Here is an 18,103-nt window from a genome sequence, read left to right on the forward strand (position 1 = left end):
TCGGATTTGTCTCTGATGGCGATAATATTATTTCTTTTAGAAACTGTACTAAAAACATTCAGTGAAATTGCCAGGACACATTTTCACAACTTCAACAATTTTTTCAAAGTTACTAAGGTAAGTGATGATATTGTTAAAGGCCGGTAACTCTAAAGTGTCGAGCTTTTAAAAGTGTAGCAGTTTTAGGCTCTGTTCATACCACATTTGGGCAGTACGTGGGTGAGTTACTCAGCACTGGAAATACGTGACATAAAGAGCTGATTATGAAGTTAGAGTTTTTACTAGAATTTAGTACTTGTGTTGCTCATTGACAAAGTATTACCAATCAACTCCCAACATAAGTTTTTTGCCCATGGTATTAAGGCATCCAAGTTTATGATTAACAGAATAAAGTGGAGAAGACACTCTAACTTTGTACACCATATTAAAACTCCACATGGTAAGTAATTGTATTCAACAGATGCAATAGCTGAACAATTTAGGCTCTTCTACGAGTCTTACTATAATCGAAAGCTCGATACACCCGATCTTGCACCTTTCCGCAGGGTCAATGCAACTGATAGATTCCTCAACCGGTTGCACTTGCCATCCTTATCCCCAACACAAAAAGATACTTTATCAAAACAATTTTTGGTGCCATCAAAAATATACCCAAAGGGAAATGTCTTTGCCCCCGATGGGCTCCTCATTACTTATTACTCCACTTTCCAGGATATTCTCCTCCCTAAAGAAGGAAAGGAACTATCCTCATGTGCTAACTACCGTCCCATCTCTTTACTGAATATATTGACCAGCTCCTAGTCAAAGTCTTTGCAGTCTACAAACAGGAACACAAACTTGCGTCCATCTCCGATGACCTTTTGATTCTCATGACTAATGCTATAAAGGCTATGCCTGCAATTACAACTTCCCATACATTTCCTTGTTTGGTAGAAACAATATGTCTTTGGTTTTACCTAATAGAACAGTACTATCCTTGTCCGTTATGCGGACAATAATAGGACATGTTCTATCTTTGAAGGAAATATGGAAACGGAAGGCATACGGAGTACCTTCCTTTATTTTTTTGCGGATCCATTGAAATGAATAGTTCTGTATACGGAACACAAAAAATGGAACGTAAACAGAAAAAAAAAACGTTTGTGTGCAAGAGGCCTAAACTAAATGATTTTATTTGTATATTTCTATGGCAAGGAATGAAAGTGTTGCTTTTGATACCCTTTCCAAACTTAAAACATCTGGTGGGATAGGACTTCCTGATCCTGAAATGTATATGAAAGCTATTCATCTATGTAGGGCAGTTGATTGGCTTAGAGCTCTGAGCCAGAAGACCTGGTTATCGAATGAGGACACTCTATTGCCTCATCTGCTTAGAGCTTTACTACTAGCTGAGAAACCTTACCAAACATTAACCTCTATCCCTATAGTGAGGGCAAATGGTTTGGACCCACCCGCAAAGCTCTAACTTCTCCATCCTCACTACTTTAACGGAGGGATGTCATCAACCTTGCCCTTAAGGAACTCAGGGAGAGTTTCACTTTATCAGTCCATGATTTGTTTGACAACCAGGGATGCCTTATGGGGGGCTAAGCTCTATCTAATAAATGTAATGTCCCATTAACCCACATACTGTCTTTTACTTCCCTCAAAAATCGACTGCTGTCCTTAGCTAAGCAGATTTAATTTGGTTGCCTGAAGATTTTACCCCAAAAAGGTCATTTCATCTATCTATAAGACTAAAAACTCCCTCTCTTGATGTCAAACCTGCTGTTGTTGGAATTTGGGAGAGGGATCTAGGTAGACAATTCTTACCCATCGAGATCACTAGACTTTTGAAGACCCTCTATAAACTCTCTCGGTGTGTACGCATACAATAGTGCCTTTTTATCCTAATACATTGGATTCTTGTTGGAGACAAGACAGAGGCACCTTTTTCCACATATGGTGGTCATGAGATAGATATCTTTCAAAGAAGTAATGCAAGATCTCATACATGATTAGAAAAAATTGAATTAGATCGCACCATCCACAAGCTTTGCTTTGATCTATAACAGCTTCTCAGCAAAATTCGCATCGCTTCTCAGCGCAATATTTAGTGTACGGCCCCCTATACTGCATGCTATATAAGAGGCATTAGTGTACATTTTGATCATAAGCCCACTCACCGCGTCAAGGTTGCCTCTTGGAGTGGGACCTACTTCAAATTTGGCACGGCACTGCTTGGCGACAGCTGGCGCCACAGCTCCGCACCAGCAGGCGGCGGGATTCATCCGCCAAACAGCACCCCTAATGGCACCGGGTCCCACCAACCCACCAGTGCAGTGCCACAGCAACGACGGCCGCCACCCAGCACCGCACCGTGCGAACAGTTGTCAAAGCTGACATCCACAAGCTTTGCTTTGATCTATAACTGCTTCTCAGCAAAATTAACATCGCTTCTCAGTGCAATATTTAGTGTACGGCCCCCTATACTGCATGCTGTACAAGAGGCATTAGTGTACATTTTGATCAAAAGGCATGCCCACCTACCGCGTCAAGGTTGCCTCTTGGAGTGGGACCTACTCTAAATTTGGCGCGGCACAATTCCGCACCAGCAGTAGCCTGAATATAAGTGTGAATTGACCTACCAGCCCTCTGTATGAGTCTCTGAGAGCAGGTAACAATGTGAGCTTTGACAACTGTTCACACGGTACAGTGCTGGGTGGCGGCCGTTGTTGCTGTGGCACTGCGCTGGTGGGTTGGTGGGACCCGGTGCTAGGGTGGCATTGCCAAACATCAGGGGTGCTGTTTGGCGGCTGGATATCGCCGCCTGCTGGTGCGGAGCTGTGGCGCCAGCGGTCATCAGGCAGTGCCGTGCCAAATTTAGAGTAGGTCCCACTCTAAGAGGCAACCTTGACGCGGTGAGTGGGCTTATGCCTTTTGATCAAAATGTACACTAATGCCTCTAATATAGCATACAGTATAGGGGGCCGTACACTAAATATTGCGCTGAGAAGCGATGTTAGTTTTGCTGAGAAGCAGTTATAGATCAAAGCAAAGCTTGTGGATGTGAGATCTAATTCTATTATTTTTTTTATCAATATGTCATACATCCTTCCCATGTACCCCTGACATTGCACTCTTTGACTTCTCATATTTGATTACTGTAGCACTCCTCTTAGTCCCTCTCTATTGGCTTTCAGACAAGCCTCCCTTAATAGATCACTGGATTAGCAAGAGTGATCAATTATATAGATCTAAGGAGGTTTCCCATTGGGAACTCCGCACAAAAGGCATCTTTCTTTCTATCTGGTAACCATGTGTGTCTAACGACACTTCCAATAGCTGATGAAGGGATATACATGTTTATGTGGCTTCTCAAACTTTGCCTTCCATAGGACCCCCTTTAATGGAATACAGCATGTTACGGTGAGCACTGAAACAATTCTTCTGGGTATAATTTGTCCGACTGTGATCAGGACTATATTCTCCTGTAACTGGAGACATTGTAGTGCACAAAAACTATGTACGGTAAATAAGCATAAAAAAGTAAAACTGATAATAAAATGGCAATATAAAAATACCAATAATAAACTATGAATAAACCCCCAATCACCACTATATCTATATATCTATATATATATATATATATATTTAGTTTGAGTATATATATATTTGAGTATATATATTATATATAGTTTGTGTGTATGTGCATATATATAAACTTATTGTTAGTAAAAAAAATTTTTTTATAATTTGCTACATAAAAAAAACGAAATAATTAAAAAATTTATTAAATAAATTACATTTGATAGCCAAGGTGAACAACCCCTTAAAGTAGTCAAGATTAAGTCTCGTCTGTTTCCATCCTCTAGACTAAAATTGAAAACCTGCGACAATCACAAGAAGAAGCTGCAGAAAATCTCATCAAAATCCAGTTTATGATGGAGCGAATGGTCTACTCCCAAGACAAATGTTACCGATATGAGTTGGAAACCATCTTTAAAAATAACCTGCCTCCGGCCAACCCTCACCAGCCTGTGGCTCAGCAGAGGCAGGTGGTAGACCTTCTCCAGTGCTCTGTCAAGGAGATGACCTATCACGTTGAAGCGTATTTCAAGGTAAGATTTTTAGTAAATCTTTCATGGTGATGTAATAGCTGCTAGGCAATGCTTCCACCGATTATCTGCTATTAATCCTAATCCTCCAGCCATCACATTTATGATAAGTCGACACCTTCACATGGGTACATATGCATGGCAGGCGGTGTAGGTGGTGTGGCTGGCGTATGGTGCGGGGGTCAGTAACCAGGCCAGTTGTAGAGAATAAACAAGTCTCTCTTTACTAAAGTGCAGAATGGGAGTTCTTGTTCTTCCAACAATATCGAGGCACAGTTCCAAGGCAAGTCACAATGAGGTCTCTTCCCAATAGCTGTATATAGGCAAATGCCAACAATGATGATAATAGGAGTAGTAGTCCCTTTTGCAGCCTGTGACCATTTTGCAAGGTTGCAAAGTCTCAAAAATAAATATTGCAGTTCCCATGGTGGGGTGCAAATCCTAAAAATAGTCTGCAAACCCGTTAAGTAAGTGTGAAATGTGCCTTTAACTGTTAATCCTTCCACACGTAGCAAAGTCTATAGCTATAATGAGCAAATACCTTGTCAGCATGCAGAGCCTTGTGATTTTAGACCATCGGTTTCTCCTTCCCTCAGGAATTTGCTCGTTCACAGGAATGATGTTTCTCCTGGAAAAATAGCCTCTTTCCTTGTCTCCAGCTTTACACAGGCTCATAGGCATCTCCTTGTCTCACAAAAGCCCAAAAGGAACTAGCATCTGCCCTGAACGGCAGGCAGAGCTAAACTGAAGTGACTGATGCAATACTAGAAAGCTCCTCCTTCAGAGGGGAAAGCTAGTTCCCGCTGCTGAGTCAGGGTATAATTAACTAAACAGTGCCACCTACAGACGGCTTTTTGTAATACATACAAAGCATAATACAAAGCCATAATTATTTTAGTAATGTACCAAATTAACACTTTGCAGGACCCCAGTTCTGGGGTACTGTATAGACAAAACATTAGAGGGTGAAGTGTGTCACATCTTGGCTGGCATGAGAAAATATGTGTCATGGAAATAACAACCACTTACTGCCATTATGTAGAGACTGTACTGTAACAGCAACTAAAAGGAGCATAATCAGCTTCGACCTGGTACACAACTGTCCATCAGAAGTCATTAGTGTCATCTTTTTCCAAACCAATCTCTGAAACGTTTATTACTCATTTCCTAACAGTTGGTAGAGGCTGGAGGTTCCAAAAGGAGCAGTGTAGGGGTATGAAGTAGATACAATGTATTCGGAGTGTTTTCAAACTAGAAATGAGTGAATTGATTCTACACAAATTGGGTTCATTATGAATTTCACAAAAATTTGATTGAAGTTTTGGTGATTAGTTTTGGACAAATCTCACAAAAATATCTCCAGCGCTATTTTACGGTGAAAATTGGCAGGAAAAACGATAGGAAGGTAGAAAATGGAGGATCACATGACCCTGGGAGGGAGAGGGCTTGCCCTGATTGGCTCAGAGGCAGACTGACAGCCTGTCAGCCAATAAGAAAGAGGTATTGTAGTAGGTCCTTTAGCTGAGAACACCATTCCTTGTGCGGCATGCGACCTCAGATGTGTCTTGGCTGTGTCTGACAAAAAGCTATTACAGACTCCAGCCACTAATCTAGGTGTGATAGGGAGGTTATAGGGATATGTAAAGGGACATAATTAGGTAAATGTAAAGTTTTACCACGGAAAGCAATTAGGGAGGGACTGGTTACTCACATGGATAGTGAATAATTCATTTTGCACTCAACATCAGCAAAATAAAGCAACAAACTAATTTTTCTGTAAATGGACAGCCAGTCAGTCTTAAAAAACCCTCAAGTTTTTTACAGTACATACATACTTTATAGGCTTATTGCCAGCACCCCCAGCATCAATAGCAATATATTCAGCTGCAAACTCTGAGCAATTGCTGCTTTTTTTCCCTAAAAAACATACATCATCTATATAACAACAGCATTTATATAACACTTAACCATTAGCACATGGTATCAGCTGCTTCTTCTCCTGCTGACTCCTCTTCCTCGATGTCCCCTGCTCCATCATGAGATATCCATAATGGAATGTGTGGCCATGAGAAGCCTAGTCGCAACCAGCAATTATCTTGTGTGCAAGCAGAACTCCCACCTGGCCAAGTTGCTGGTGTTGCAGTTGGTGCTGTACCGGTTAGTTGTGGTAATTGTGGTGCAGTTCTGCACCTTCCCCAAACATTTCATTATTTTCTAAAATTGTATTCTTCTCTATGCCATCAGCCACAGTTTTTGCCATATATCATTGGTTGGACTTTTTATCAGGTGTCTAAAAAAATTCTTCTCACAATTTACACTTAAGCATACAGTCTGCCACCGTTAAGGCATCATTTTTAGAGGCCTGGTCCCAATAGGCCACTCTATCTTCTGCCAAGTAGCACTTGGGTGTCATTTAGGCAGGCATTCTGACCCCGTTTTAGGATCCTTGGCCCCCCCAACAAGCCACAGTTTTGTTTTTTTTTGTTTTTAATCCCATAACACCCATGTGCTAATAAAGGATGATTTTTGGAAGCTTTGGAATATGGAAAAGTATAACACATGAGATGGCGCAGTGTGTTTTTAACACCCTCAAACATGCATTTACCCATAGCTATGTATGTCAGTGTCAGTCTGACATAATTTGCTATTGCGTTCATTAAATTCAAGAGCTTTGTGGGGGGTGGGGGGTAGGAATTGCAAAAAATCATAAAAATTTACTTTACCATCCTTTCTAAAAAAAATCTAAATCCTAAGAGACTAGAGGGTGTTATATACCAATTTCTAGGGCAATTTGAGCCATTTTGGTTCAAGTAGAATCCATTTGGGTCCAAACCAAACTTTTTCAAAAATTCTGAGAACCTGTACTGAACCGAATCACAAAAGGTTCACTGATCTCTAGTCTGAAGACTTTTTCTGAATGCATTGTAAGTATACAAGTATCATCCTTTTTATTCTCCAGTATATACAAAATATTTTAGAGGACATCTTCCAGGCAGACAACTTCTTCAAAGAATTAGATGAACAAGATCGAGTGACAGTAATCAGGATGAGGTCTTGCACTATTATAGTTATTCTGGATCCCATTTAGCATCTTCCATACATAGTCTAGCCTGAAGCTGCCAGCCTGAGTGAGGCTTGTGGCTGATATTATGTAGGGAATGAGGGTATGCCTGGTACAATGCTGTAAAAATTTTCCATGGTATTCATAATATGGTCACCATGGTTGAAATCATTATATGGGTGCACATCATCCAACATTGCAGCACTCTCAACTTTTTCAAGTCTTGGTCACCTTTGCTGTTCTTATCACACAGGGTGCTGCTGACCGGCTCGCCAATCAAATTCCTCTAATCATCCAGTTTTATGTTTTGCAAGAATATGGGAAGCAACTCCAGAAGGGGATGCTGCAGCTTCTACAAGAAAGGGAAGAACACGAGTGTCTTCTGAAAGAAAGTAATGATCGCACAAGCAGCAGAAGTTTCCTGAAGCACCGGATCCAACGGTTGTCTGACGCTCATAAACGTCTACTCAGCTTTCAGGGATAGACAATCTACTTAAAGTGTTACATCCAAGAGGCCGTGTCAATAGATATGACTGTATTATAGATTGAATGGATAGGTCATAATGTATGGTACAAAGGAAAATTCCAATACAAAGTAAAAAATAATTACAATGTTTTTGGACAGTCATTTCTACGAGCTTGGTCTTCATTGCTAATTGTTGAAGAGACCAATGTAACAGAAATTCCTTCACACTGCAGCCCATGGTTTGATGAGGGAAATGTATACACACCCAAACTTTGGTTTAGGGGGCTGTGTCATGACCACTTTTAGAACTGGAAAACATGAAAACAATAGGATGTAAAAAAAAAAATAATACTTCCATAAAACCACTGCTTTATGATCAAAACTAAGGATGAGCGAACTTGTTTTACCAGTTCGTAATTCAGCCCAAATTTATCAAAAATTTCAGATTCACACAAAACCTAATTTGTTGGAGAAAGAGAGAGAAAAACAAAAATTGTAGGCCAGATGATGCCCTTTAAATTAGCTTTCCTAAACCAATGCCAGCAGATGTTAGACATGATAATTTGCATATATTTTCCCCAGAAATCAAGAGAAGCGTTGTCTAGCCTACAGCAGTCGTCACATATATATTAACTGGTCTCCATAATAAAAATAGTACTCACCCTATTTGTAGATGTGAGGGCGGCTTAGCTATTTTTACTAGCTTTGCTACATACACATGTTTAAAAGGTAGATTAGATTACACCTCTGACTTGATTCATTGCTTCTGCCATCTATCCCCACCTGCTGAAGCAAACCCCTATCTAGCTGCCCCTTCAACATGCCCACCCTGTAGTTTCCATCAATACTGTACCTGCTGCTTCTGCCCTGTGTGTCCACATTGCTGTACCGACTGTGCTGCCCAATGCCCCCCAATTACTGCACTGACAAAATAAAAGAGCCAAACGACACAGCTACAGTACTAGAAAATGATGGGGCATCAAACCCCAGACCAGTCCCCAAAAATAATACAGACCCCAGATTAACCCCACATTGATACAAACCCCAGATAAGACCCTAAAAGTATACAGACCACAAATTCATGTGGTCCCCTATAAACTTGTTACTTTAAATGCAGACCTCAGATCAAACCCCAAATTAATGTGGCTCCCTATAACCTCCACCCCCCAAATTCATGCGGGCCCCTAAAGCATCATATGCCTGCAGACGTCAGATCACACCCCAAAATACATGTGCCACCCCCCTCAGATCCCCAGATCAGATCCTAAAATTTATGTACTCCCCTTCCACAGATCCCTGCAGATCTGAGATCAGACCACAGAATTCAGGAGCCCCCCTTCCCTGAGACCCCTGCAGAGCTCAGATCAGACCACAAAATTCAGGAGACCCCCAACCCTTCCCTTAGACCACTTACCAGACCACAAAATTCAGCCCCCACCAACCTCAGACCCTTGCAGACTGTAACGAAATCCGAGGTAAATAGACAGATAGATAGATCCCATATTCTCCTAGACTTACATTATCAATAGGTGATTATATAGCAGTGGCTAATTGATCTATTAAGCAAATGCATATGGTGCCTCTCGATGCCAGCCCATCTGAAGACTAGGTGAGAAACTCCACATTATCAGAGGAAACCCCCATTTAGCACAGGCCGGCTGATTGAAAACCATTTGGGCGTCCTAAAATGCACAGCCACCCTAGACATGTTGGCTGCTAGACCAGTGGGTGGTCTAACCCATTCAGTAGATGAATAAATTAATATCAGAAGCCATAACTCCAACCTCATGGCACCCACAGCCTCAGAAGCCTAATAATTGTGTTCAGCCTGACATGGGCTTCGGGCAGAGTCTATACGCGCCATACTGGACAGGAGGCATTTCTCGGTATTCAGGATCTGGCCTTCTGGAATTCATAACTCAATCATATTTGGTGTCTGTATGACTGGGATGAGGCGACTCAGATTATGGGATCATACCTGTACCCGCAGTCTCTGTCATACAGCGAGGAATCGCCGTGATTCATATTGCCACCTCAGTCAGTCTTCTGGGAAGGTGGGGCAGAAACCTGAATAATATCAGACGTCCCAGAAGGCCAGACCGAAAGGAGGGAGGTTCCCTCACAGCCCTCAGCTGAGGGGGGATAAAAATGGGTGTTTGGGAACAGGTAATTGTCAGCCATTTTGGGGATCCACATCATTTGGAGTGACTGCCCGTATCCTCAGCTGTCCCCACAGACGGAATATAACTGCTGCATCTCAGTAAGCCAATATTCCGTATTTTATCCCTTTTATTTTATCTGTTTTACTGCATTGTTATTGTATGTATATTTTTATCTTTTATCTGGCACTTTCTTTTTGTATTGCACTGCACTATCGTGTATTAAATAAAAAAAATTGATAAGTCTCTTCCTTGTGGTCTTATAGAACTTGCTCTTTCGGAGGGAATAACGTTACCAGTAGTGTTTCAGAGGATTTTAGGTCCCATATAGATAACCTGTGTTACTGTGTTAAATTTGGGTTGAGAGAACATCTGAGTATAGGCCCCTATTGCCTTATAGTATAGGCGGTGGCAGCAATTGTGATAGAACATTTTGGGGTGTTAGAATCTAGGGGAGTAAGTTAGTATAATTCTGTCATCTAGAATAGGTGGGTGGGAATTTCTGTGGTAACTTGATGAGCTCACTAGTATAACTCACCCCAGTGACGTGACCTATTGAGTAGGGATCGTGACACAGACCCTATGTCAGACCCCAATTTAAGGAGACTTCAGACTCCCTTAGACCACCAGATCATATCACAACATTCAGGAGTCCCCTCCCTCAGACCCCTGCAGACCTCAGATCAGACCACAACATTCAGGAGCCCCCTCCCTCAGACCCCTGCAGACCTCAGATCAGACCACAACATTCAGGAGCCCCCTTACTCCCTCAGACCACTGCAGACCTCAGATCAGACCACAACATTCAGGAGCCCCCTTACTCCCTCAGACCACTGCAGACCTCAGATCAGACCACAACATTCAGGAGCCCCCTCCCTCAGACCCCTGCAAACCTCAGATCAGACCACAACATTCAGGAGTCCCCTCACTCAGACCCCTGCAGACCTCAGATCAGACCACAACATTCAGGAGCCCCCTTACTCCCTCAGACCACTGCAGACCTCAGATCAGACCACAACATTCAGGAGCCCCCTTACTCCCTCAGACCACTGCAGACCTCAGATCAGACCACAACATTCAGGAGCCCGCCCCCTCCCGACCTCAGATCCGAAAAAATAAAATAAAACAACTTACCTCTCCCGGTCTGGCCAGCTCCGGCACTCTGCAGCTCCGCTTTCCGCTCTCCACTGAGCCTGATGGCTGCACAGCATAAGGTCAGAAGGCATGTCTATGTCTGACTCTTCACGAATGAACCACTGACTATCATGTTAAGGATCAGCAGCAAAATATGAGTAGAAGCAGCACTACACGGTCCTTGGTCGATGTAAAAATACGATGCAACAGCCTCACCGTTGACCCTTGATCCAACAGGCCATATGATGAACGAAAAAAAAGGAATGGCGCCGGCAGCATCTCACATCAACCAATTTTTTGCGACCTCAAGACAAATACAGCAACGTTTCGGCTGAAGCTCAGCCTTTGTCAAGCCTAATAACATCCACATTATTACACATATATACACCCCACATACAAACACCCCCCCTCTCAATCACCAATGTTAATCACTGTTCATTTCATTTACCAATCACCTTTGGCCATGTGTTCACCTAATAAGTTATTACCTTCCACCTGGTCATAAGCATAGTATGGCGGTGTTAGCCATGTCGGCGTTGTCCCATGCGAAGTGCGCAACTGCGCACAGCTGCCATTACTTGATAGGGTGTATTTCCGTATCCACGGCAACTGACAGCGCTCATTCGTGCAGCCAATCGGCTGTCTCCATATCCACCTGACGCGCGCGATCACGTGTAATGTCCGCTGACGTCATTAAGACGCGCCCTTGTGCGTCAGATGATCGTAACATGCGGACACTCGCGTATGGCGTCATAGCAGCGCAAGATGCTGAGTGCCATGGTAACGGGGACGCATCCTCAATTCAACAAGAATCACTTCAATGAGACAAACTCATTCAGATCAGTCTATCCAATAATCGCATGGGACAGCTCCGATTATCATAGGCAAAAAAAATCACATGTTTAACCTAGCCATATAGCCTATAATACATTTGTGCTCGGATCGGCTCATTACGAGAGGGTCCCCTACCTAAGCCTATATTCCCCCCCCCCCTACCTAGAAGCAGCAGAGTTATGCCGGAACTGCTTATCGAAGGGTAGCCTAAAGGGGCCCACACCAATGATGAGTCCTGAGAAGAAGGGAGGGCTTCTGGGTGGGTCGAAAGCATTCGAACCGACAAGTGGGGGCAGGAGAGCCAGGTTTAAATAATTAAAGCCCCGCCTCCCCTCACACAAACACGGCACTCTTTAATTGCCTACCACTTGTGCTCGGATCGGCTCATTACGAGAGGGTCCCCTACCTAAGCCTATATTCCCCCCCCCCTACCTAGAAGCAGCAGAGTTATGCCGGAACTGCTTATCGAAGGGTAGCCTAAAGGGGCCAAAAGAACCATGCATAGGAGTTTTGAAAGACTTTGATAACAGAAACTACAAAACCAAAACTCGGAAAGCCAGTGACATTTTGTATTAAGGATCCGGGATATAACGCATGGAACACGCGGAACTCCAACGACCCAACCGTTTGATTACATGTACTGGTACCTTATGCATGGACGCCGCAGCTGCTGCGCCCCTGTGGAAGGAATGTCCTGTGATCGAGAGAGGATCGACCCCTGAACCTGTTAACTAAACCCGAATGTGCTGAATACCTGCCAGGTATAGTTAACAGTGCTATAGGACAGGTTTAATTGAGAGTGGCAAAAAACCTGACGAAGCCCAATAGGTGAGTGATAGTCCCCCCGGCCAGCAGCCGGGTAGGTGTTCATATTTCTGAAACAGGCGCCAAGCTGTCTTGTAAGCCCTCAGGGTATTACTGGCCAAGGAATTGGCCATCAGTCTGTTAGCTATGGTGAGATGAGAGACTAGTCCCAGCGCAGCTGGGCCTGGTGAGGAATTGGCATTGGCAACCGATCTGCCCCTGGACAAACCTGAAAGAAAAAGTGGAAAATTTTATTTTTTTTTTTTTTTTTTTTTTAACGGAGAAGCCATGCGTGAGACTCTAATGGCAGAGTCATATGTGTAAACCTAAAACTGAGAAGCCATGCGCGAGAGACTCTAATGGCGGAGTCATATGTGTAACCTAAACGGAGAAGCCATGCATGAGAGACTAATGGCGGAGTCATATGTGTAAACCTAAACGGAGAAGTCGTGCGTGAGAGACTCTAATGCCAGAGTCATCTGTGTAAACCTAAAGCGGAGAAGCCATGCGCGATAGACTAATGGCGGAGCTATGCGCGAGAGACTAATGGAGGAGTCATATGTGTAAAACTAAAACGGAGAAGCCATGCGTGAGACTCAGATGGCGGAGTCATATGTGTAACTAAAACGGAGAAGTCGTGCGTGAGAGACTCTAATGGCAGAGTCATATGTGTAAACCTAAAACGGAGAAGCCATGCGTGAGAGACTCTAATGGTGGAGTCATATGTGTAAACCTAAAACGGAGAAGCCATGCGTGAGAGACTCTAATGGCGGAGTCATATGTGTAACCTAAAACGGAGAAGCCATGCGTGGGAGACTCTAATGGTGGAGTCATATGTGTAAACCTAAAACGGAGAAGCCATGCGTGAGAGACTCTAATGGCGGAGTCATATGTGTAAACCTAAAACGGAGAAGCCATGCATGAGCGACTCTAATGGCGGAGTCATATGTGTAACCTAAACGGAGAAGCCATGCATGAGAGCCTCTTACGGCGGAGTCATATGTGTAAAACTAACACGGAGAAGCCATGCGTGAGAGCCTCTTACGGCGGAGTCATATGTGTAAACCTAAAACGGAGAAGCCATGCGTGAGAGACTCTAATAGAGGAGTCGTATGTGTAAACCTAAAACGGAGAAGCCATGCGTGAGAGACTCTAATGGTGGAGTCATATGTGTAAACCTAAAACGGAGAAGCCATGCGTGAGAGACTCTAATGGCGGAGTCATATGTGTAACCTAAAACGGAGAAGCCATGCGTGGGAGACTCTAATGGTGGAGTCATATGTGTAAACCTAAAACGGAGAAGCCATGCGTGAGAGACTCTAATGGTGGAGTCATATGTGTGCACCTAAAACGGAGAAGCCATGCATGAGAGACTCTAATGGCGGAGTCATATGTGTAACCTAAACGGAGAAGCCATGCGTGAAAGACTCTAATGGCGGACTATATGTGTAAACCTAAAACGGAGAAGCCATGTGTGAGAGACTCCAATGGTGGAGTCACATGTGTACACCTAAAACGGAGAAGCCATGCGTGAAAGACTCTAATTGTGGTTTGAATTATTATTATTATTTTTTTTTAAACTATAAACCACTTACGCAGCTCCAGTATGGGCACAGCTCTGAGTACGAGCATGAAGAGCATGGTATAACGCAGGTCACCTGCACGGACTAACTAACATCCTGTGCCTAAATGACCCCCTTGGAACCTTCTGTACGGCCGGCAGCAGGAAGCCAGCCACCGCCTATGATCTGCTCCCCCTGACCGAGCCTGGTACTCCTTCCCCCGATCCCTGCCTACCTAACGGCACGGCGGCCCGTGCCAGACTTTATTGAAGATGAGGAGCGGGGAAACGGTGTCCAGCACCTTTACCCCCAGCCGCGTGGGGAGCTCACGCTGCTCCCTGGCAGAGTGCACCAGTGCGGGGGAGCCCCCCCCCCTCAGCCAGGGCCGACCCACCGCCGGCTGGACACTCGTACCACGTGGGGAGCAGCGCCGCTCCCTGGCGATGTGCACCGGATCAGAGGGAGCCCTTCCTTTACCGTGAGCCCCGGCCCTCGCCGGTTTGAATCGTGTGCCGCGTGGGGAGCCACATAGCTCCCTGGCATTATGCGCCGGCGCGGGAGTGCCCCCCCTAGGGGCTGGTTATTGTGACTGGAACCCGCTGGGAGACTGAGGTCTGACCGGACCTACCTGTGACCGAGAAGGCTGACCCCCCAGGCCGTGGCTGACCCGCGTGCGTAAACGTGACGCAACTACCTGTAGATGCCCCCCCAGTGCCTGTAGTCAACGGGAGTGCGACCGAGTCTGTGGATGTGACCGACTGGCCCCTGTAGTCGTGAGGGGACCCTACCTCGGGAGTAGCGGTAACGGACCATCGCCTGTAGACGTAGTAGTATTACCTCACGAGTCTGTTGACATGAGACTAATGCCTGCAGTCGTGGCAGGGCTTTATAACGAGTCTGTAGTCGTGACAGACTAATGCCTGCAGTCGTGGCAGGGCTTTATAACGAGTCTGTAGTCATAACAGATTTGTGCCTGCAGTCGTGGCAGGGCTTTAGAGCGGGTCTGTAGTCGTGACAGACTGATGCCTGCAGTCGTGGCAGGGCTTTATAACGGGTCTGTAGTCGTGACAGACTGATGCCTGCAGTCGTGGCAGGGCTTTATAACGGGTCTGTAGTCGTGACAGACTGATGCCTGCAGTCGTGGCAGGGCTTTATAACGAGTCTGTAGTCGTGACAGACTGATGCCTGCAGTCGTGGCAGGGCTTTATAACGGGTCTGTAGTCGTGACAGACTGATGCCTGCAGTCGTGGCAGGGCTTTATAACGGGTCTGTAGTCGTGACAGACTGATGCCTGCAGTCGTGGCAGGACTTTAGAGCGGGTCTGTAGTCGTGACAGACTGATGCCTGCAGTCGTGGCAGGGCTTTATAAGGAGTCTGTAGTCGTGACAGACCTGGCAAAGCAACATTCCTATCTATACCATTTTTTATTTTTATTTTTTTTATTTATTTATTTATTTTTTTTTCTCCCCCCCCCCCCACCAAAGGCCACGACTGTAGGCGCCACCCTGTAAGAGATGCGCCAGAGGCCTGGCCATAATAGTCCACCATCCCCCGTCCCCCAAGCCTATGCAGGAGAAAAGGAGGGGGTTGGCCCACGCCATGACAGCCACAAACCCCACAGTATCGTAAGTTAGCCAACCACCTGTGGACCTGAATAAACAAGGACAGACATGTGAGTGAGCGCACGGTGACTGGGTGACCCTTCACTCCTGCCACCGCTCCTTTGCTGTCCACCGGATTATTGCGACTGCGCCCGAACCAACCCCCTGACTCGCCGTATGGGCTTGCGGGCGGCCCGGCTGCGTGCGCAAAGTGACGTGGTCAGCCCCCCTTTTTGGAGCACTCTTTATATTTGATCCTTAAAACATATCCCAAATATATAATATATATTTTTTTTATTTTTTTTTTTGTCCTGCCTTAGTACCTAGCCACTGTGCCTGAGCAAGGAGCCCTGTACCTGGACTGCAGTACCAGTATGGGCCTGTAGGTGTCGCCCTCTATCAAGCCAGGGCCTGCTGGAGCGCAGCAAGCCAGTGAGCTGCACTGAGGAGCCGACGGCCGGCGTGACCGCTGCTCTGGGTATGTGAAGGACGTGTGACCCGTCGCTGCTGAGCCACAGATGAGGGGTGCCCGCCTGGGGGACGCTGCACGTGGGAGCAGGGGTGCTTGGCGCAGGGCCTGGAGCGGATCGGGGTGCCTGTATCGGGGTGCCTGGAGCGGGGTGCCGGAAGCGATCGGGAGTGCGGGCAGTCGCCAGCGCGGCTGGGGCCCGGCGGCACGCTCGGCAGCGCCCCATGTTATACATAGCGAGACGGGTGTGCAGCCACCCTGCCTACCTAATCACCGAAGCGACGAGCCCGACGCAGCCGACCACCCGATTCTCCAGTGACGCACGCACTTCTCTGGCACCAACCCACGAGCCGATTCGAAAGCATTCGAACCGACAAGTGGGGGCAGGAGAGCCAGGTTTAAATAATTAAAGCCCCGCCTCCCCTCACACAAACACGGCACTCTTTAATTGCCTACCACTCGTCTACATATCACATGGAGCACCTCCGATTGTTACATGATTAAATGACATATGATGTATACAATACATTATTTCTATCCATGACACAGATACATTATATAAACCCCCTACTCATGGAATTATGACACATCAGTTCATTTAAAAACATGATCTGGCTATCCCAGGGAGTGGAGGATGAATCATCGAGGACTATTTTACATATAACATTATTAAAACAAGATGTCCCAATACCAAGGGGACATACTAACCACCCATCTCAATCAATGGAAGTGGCGTTAAATTCTATATTAAGGCCAAATGGTTGAAGAGACCTAACGGTGTGAATCCATTTCAGCTCCTTTCTTCTCAGGATTCTCTTTCTGTCCCCCCCCCCCCCCCGTCTCAAATATCCTACACTATCAATAGCACGAAACCTTAATTGATTTATGGAATGATTATGTTCAATGAAATGTTTTGCAACCGGTTTATCAAGTGCACCCTTTCTTATTGTACTTTTATGTTTATTGATTCTCTCTCGTGGTCTCCCCCACGTATATCAAGCTACACGGGCACTGAATCATGTATACCACATCAGTGGACCTACATGTATAGTGTCCTCTGATTTTAAACAGTTTTCCGCTATATGGGTGCGCAAAACCGTCGCCTCTCATGATGCCACTACAGTTGCAGCATGAAAGGCAAGGGAAATTGCCACTTTTCACTGGTGCCAACCTCTTCTGTCTCTCCATATCTTTGCCCCCTATATCTGCTTTTACAATTTTGTCACGGAAATTCGGACTTCTCTTATAGGCCATCATTGGGGGAGCTGTGAATTCAATGACATTGGGTAATCCTTTATGCAAAATTTGCCATCCTTGTCTAAGGATGGCAGCAATATTTCCGCTATCTCCCCCATAGATGGAAGCAAAGGGAATCCGAGGGGTGTCTTGCTTCTGGGGCCTCCTTGTAAAGGTGGAACTACGTTCAGTGGTCACGATTTTCTGTCTAGTGCGTTTAATCAATTTTTTGGGATATCCTCTATTGCTGAACTTACTGCACATTTCATCCACTCTATGCTCAAACTGAGTTTCATCCGATACAATGCGTCGTACCCTGAGCAGCTGACTCCATGGTAAGGAGTTCACCATGCTACGAGGGTGACTACTATCATACATCAATAAGGTATTTTTATCCGTAGGTTTTTGGAACAGATCAGTTTTGATCTTCCCTTCCTGTACCAGAATTCGGACATCAAGGAACTGCAGCTCACTGACAGTGGCATCATGAAAGGCGACGGTTTTGCGCACCCATATAGCGGCAAACTGTTTAAAATCAGAGGACACTATACATGTAGATCCACGGATGTGGATGCAGCTTGATATACATGGGGGAGACCACGATGGAATTGAGAGAGAGAATCAATAAACATGAAAGTACAATAAGAAAGGGTGCACTTGATAAACCGGTTGCAAAACAT

At 45.3% G+C, this 18,103-nt stretch overlaps 1 protein-coding gene across 1 annotated transcript in view; it reads left to right on the top strand.

The window, feature by feature from the left end:
* LOC122930706 (interferon-induced GTP-binding protein Mx2-like) overlaps nt 1–7,786 on the top strand; it is a 50,482-nt gene extending 42,696 nt beyond the window's left edge. Inside the window, exons 11-13 of the mRNA XM_044284267.1 lie at nt 41–117; nt 3,855–4,100; nt 7,412–7,786. Coding sequence (XP_044140202.1) covers nt 41–117; nt 3,855–4,100; nt 7,412–7,642 — 554 coding nt within the window. The 3' untranslated portion in view covers nt 7,643–7,786. The remainder of the gene's footprint in view (nt 1–40; nt 118–3,854; nt 4,101–7,411) is intronic.
* Nucleotides 7,787–18,103: the final 10,317 nt, after the last annotated feature.

This window comes from Bufo gargarizans, chromosome 3 (genome assembly GCF_014858855.1).
Source record: "Bufo gargarizans isolate SCDJY-AF-19 chromosome 3, ASM1485885v1, whole genome shotgun sequence".
Classification (NCBI taxonomy): Eukaryota; Metazoa; Chordata; class Amphibia; order Anura; family Bufonidae; genus Bufo; species Bufo gargarizans.